The sequence below is a fragment of the Merops nubicus genome, unplaced genomic scaffold, assembly GCF_000691845.1.
Source record: "Merops nubicus isolate BGI_N331 unplaced genomic scaffold, ASM69184v1 scaffold37672, whole genome shotgun sequence".
In the NCBI taxonomy this organism is placed as follows: Eukaryota; Metazoa; Chordata; class Aves; order Coraciiformes; family Meropidae; genus Merops; species Merops nubicus.
This window is the reverse complement of record NW_008596251.1, coordinates 62-4,301: the sequence shown is the minus strand read 5'-3', so window position 1 is coordinate 4,301 and position 4,240 is coordinate 62. Positions and strand designations below refer to the sequence as shown.

General features: G+C 46.2%; 1 protein-coding gene across 1 annotated transcript in view; it reads left to right on the top strand.

Annotated features, from left to right (window-relative positions):
* The window catches only part of LOC103769158 (sodium/hydrogen exchanger 6-like), a gene marked incomplete at both ends in the record, with an annotated part of 10,971 nt that extends 7,089 nt beyond the window's left edge, over nucleotides 1-3,882 (top strand). The window contains 5 exons of the mRNA XM_008936334.1: nucleotides 1,100-1,241; nucleotides 1,481-1,586; nucleotides 1,800-1,888; nucleotides 2,103-2,216; nucleotides 3,771-3,882. Coding sequence (XP_008934582.1) covers nucleotides 1,100-1,241; nucleotides 1,481-1,586; nucleotides 1,800-1,888; nucleotides 2,103-2,216; nucleotides 3,771-3,882 — 563 coding nt within the window. The remainder of the gene's footprint in view (nucleotides 1-1,099; nucleotides 1,242-1,480; nucleotides 1,587-1,799; nucleotides 1,889-2,102; nucleotides 2,217-3,770) is intronic.
* Nucleotides 3,883-4,240: the final 358 nt, after the last annotated feature.

The window sequence follows — 4,240 nt, the reverse complement described above, 5'->3', positions numbered from 1 at the left end:
CAGGGATCCCTGTGGGCGTGTTCAGCAGAAATAACACGCACAAAGGGCAGCTGGCAGCAGTGTCTTACCAGTGATGACAAAAGCAAAACTAGAAGGAAAACTGTAAGAGGTTAAAACGCAAAAGCAACATCTGAAACACTCAGTTATGGAGGGGAAACAAAACCAGTCTGGATTAAAAAAAAACCAAACCAACCCCAAACCTCAGAATAAGAGCACATTGGTGGATGGTACTGACAAAAGAAATCAAATTCCAAGGAGAAATCTGCAGCTTGCAGTGTAAAAGACAGTGCAGAAACATGAAGTGTATTAAAAGCAGGGAAGTTTACCAAGGGAACTAAACTAAAAAGCCATGGAGTGCTGGGAAGGGGAGGATCGTCCTTTGTGTTGTGGAAAAATGTTGGTGTGTAGTTAGGGGAGAAAGCTGCAGGATGTGTGTGCAGGGCAGGAACTTTCTGCTCCAGCAGAACTCAGGAGATTAAACAACAACTGGTGAAAATCCACATCCAAGAATTTTAACAGAGCCAGCTAGGGGATTGCTAACTAGGAAGTTAATGTTTATGGTAAGTTCATATCAAAGAAAGTGGTGTGAGGAGTCGGTACTAAAATGGGATTTAGGAGGTGGATAGGGGACCCCTGTATCTCTTGGGTTTCTGGGTAAGGCAGTGGAATGGCTGATGCAAGGCTCAGCTTATCAGGAGTTAGGAGGGAGCAGGGTCAGAGGTGGGATCAGCACAGCAGACTGTCTCTCGCAAAGGTCTGCTGGAGTTTGGTGGGTGAAGCTGATTGCTGTAGTGATCCAGCCCTGCGTCGTGTGCACCTTGGGTGGTTCGCTTCAGAACCTGGAGCAGTGCAAAGTGAATGGAGTGCTTGTTAAATGCAGTGAACCTGCAGAACTTAGAGTTTTATGCAGTTCTGTAGAACTGGAGTTCTGCAGGGGGATGCAGGTCAGCCACCTCTCTGGATGTCTCCCCGATTTCTCGGGCTCGGTGTTTGCAGCTGTTGTAGCTCTTGGCAGAGCTCACATAGGACCGTGGAGGTGTTTCTCCTTCCAGACTAAGGAGTGTTTTGTTCTTGTGTGTGCTTTTTCTTCCTCTCTCAGTTCGATTGTTGCGTACCAGCCAGCGGGGGACAACAGCCACACGTTTGATGTCACAGCGATGTTCAAGTCCATCGGGATTTTCCTGGGGATATTCAGTGGATCTTTTGCCATGGGAGCAGCTACTGGAGTTGTGACAGCTTTAATATCCTTTTTGTTGGTTTTTTTTTTTCCAAGTGTTTGCATAACAACTTCTTTTTTTTTTTTTGGCTGTGCTGCATCTCACCCAGATGCAGTGTTTCATGATCTTTTGCCTAAATTAATGAAAGGCAGTGCCATAGCCTTTTTAGGGGCAGGCTGTGTCATCTTGCTGTGATACACCACTGGATTTGATATGCTCTTAGCCTAGAGCTTCTCTCCAAATTGCCCTTAACCATCTGCAACGTCACCAAGTTCACCAAGCTTCGGGAGTTCCCGTTGCTGGAGACTGGCTTGTTCTTCCTGATGTCCTGGAGCACGTTCCTGCTGGCCGAAGCGTGTGGCTTTACAGGCAAGCTCCAGCACAGCCCTGTACCTGGGATGGGAATCTGCAGGGAAGATCAGGCTTCCCCCAGTTTCAGTTGCAGCTGGGGCTCTCCCGCTGCTTTCAGAAGTTTAACTATTCTGGGTTCTAGAGTTATTTCATTAAGTCCTCTCCAGTACTGGGGTGCAGCTCAACTCCCTTTTCATGACCAGGAGTCTAACGTGATGCTCTGCTCCCCAGGTGTGGTGGCTGTCCTCTTCTGTGGGATCACGCAGGCCCATTATACCTATAACAACTTATCTACAGAGTCCCAACACAGAACGAAGCAGGTAAGAGCTCCTCAGCCTCCTTCAGCCTCTCCAAATTTCAAGTTCAATATTTTTTTTCCTTCCCTCTGGCCAGAATTGGTGCATCTGTCTTTCTACAGATGGATTTCACTAGAATTACTTCTGCAGAAATATTTATTATGTGATGGATGGGCTAATGTTTTTCTTGTCAAATCTGTTGTATTTAACTCACTTTTAATTTGTTTTTCTCTTTCAGTTGTTTGAGCTTCTGAATTTCCTGGCAGAAAACTTCATCTTCTCCTACATGGGACTTGCACTGTTCACCTTCCAGAACCATGTCTTTAACCCTACCTTTGTGGTGGGGGCTTTTGTATCCTTTGGAGCCCATTTTATGAGACAAAAAAAGAAAGGGAGAGGTGCCTCACTCCCATTTGTGTTTTTCATTCAAATATGTGTGGGTTTTTTTTTTTTTTCAGTCAGTCTAGCTTTATTTTTAAAAGGGGATTTCCCCCATGTAGTGATGCCTTTGCTGGTTATTTTAAGAAGATAAGAGATTCTTTTCCCAGCTTTTCTGGTCTTTTTTTGTCTTGTCTCCTTTCATGGGCATTTGTATCAGCTGTGGCAGGGACTTGATGCTAACGTGGTGCTGAAGCACTAGGCTTGGGCACGTGGCACCAGGAGCAGCTTTGCAAAAGGGGATGTCCTGCTATAGCTGCTTATTTCCTCTTCTCTGCTATTCCATTTGGTTAACTGTAAAACATCAGATTTTTTTTTGCCAAATAGTACAGTTAAAGCTACAGCAGCTGTCTCTGAATGATGTCATGAGGAAGGATTTCCCCTTCTGCAGGCTGATGCAAACGGAAACAAGCTGTTGGGCCTGGTGTGCCTCAGAAAAACAAGGATTTTGAAGGAATTTTTTTCATATCACAGGGAAGCCAGTTCAGATGTGCAGAACTATTGTCACCCTTTGCCTGCACTGAAGCAGGTTTTTACTGTTACAGAAGACAATCTTATCCTTGCCAGTGCTGGCACGGGGGGTTGATCTGGGTCTGCTGTGTTTCCCCATGAGCTCTTGCAGGGCTGCAGTGGGGTAAGGGAGAGCAGCACAGGGAGCTGGGCTGGTTAGATCGAAGTTTTGTGTCACGCCGCTTCCATAGGAAGTGAGTAACTCGCTGATGAAATAGCTCATTCATCAGAGACATCGTGAAATGCGTCTCCTATGCAAATCCATGCTGTTCAGGAAAGAACACAGAAGCTGAAAGCATTTTCCATATTATTCAAGGCTGTGCTGAATACTGGCTCCAAGATTATTTTTGCCATCTGGGCACTGGCATTAAAAGACACAGCTTCAAAGATAAAAGCATTATGAAGGGGCTGGTGATTCCTGTGTGTCACAGGCTATGAAAACAGAAAGAGTATTTTTTTTTTTTTTTTTTTTTCCTTCTCAACTGCTGCTGCTTTCATTTTGCTGAATAATCTTTGGGAATGGGACATGGCTTGAAGACTCAAACCCAGCTGGAAGTGTGGTGCACTGGGGAATGTCAAAGGGGTTGTGGGAGCTGTGATAACCTGAGCTTTGCAGAGGAAAAATGTCTCTTGGGGTGGAAAATGGACCTGGCAGGGGGAAGCATGGTAGGAGAGAAATGGTAGTTTTTCTTTCCTCTCTTGTCTAAACTGTCCTCTCATCATTCCCTACTTTGTTTGTGCTTGTCTCTGTATGATATTCCTGAATTGCAGTGTGTACTTTGCTTCTGTGAGGCAGCAGCATGCTCTTCCCCCACTGCTCTAGCACTCAGAGCTGGGTTATTATCTCCACTTCCAGAGGACTGGCATTTCTATCAGGCAGCAGGAACTGGCTCTGTGTGCAGAGGTGGGATGCAGTGGGAGACATAGGAAGAGCACTTTCCTTAACGTGCAAATACAGCTTGCTATCTTCCTAGGAAGAGCTGCCAATATTTACCCTCTGTCATTTTTACTGAATTTGGGGAGAAGAAATAAGATCGGAACAAATTTACAGCACATGATGATGTTTGCAGGTACGTTATTGCATCTGTGTCTCTGGCCACGTGGCCCATCTGCACTTCCTTGCCCCCAGGCACCTGGAAATATTCCTTATTCAACTCCAAATCTCTTATGGACAACATTTGGAGAAGAGGTTGGCTGGAGAGAGCTCAATTAGGCTCGGTGGTGCGGATGCCTGGGTTTTGAGGTGTGGGGATGACCTCCTGCCTTGTGTTGAGGGCATGGCATGGGGCAGGAGGAGAGTTTGCCTTTCTGGGCTGGTTTAGAGTGGTGATAGCCCTGGCTCTCAGAGCCCATGGGGTGAAGTCATCCCTATTGAAGCACTGTGGTCCCCTTTGGTGTGGGGTGTCCCGTCAGAGGGACGGGACCACA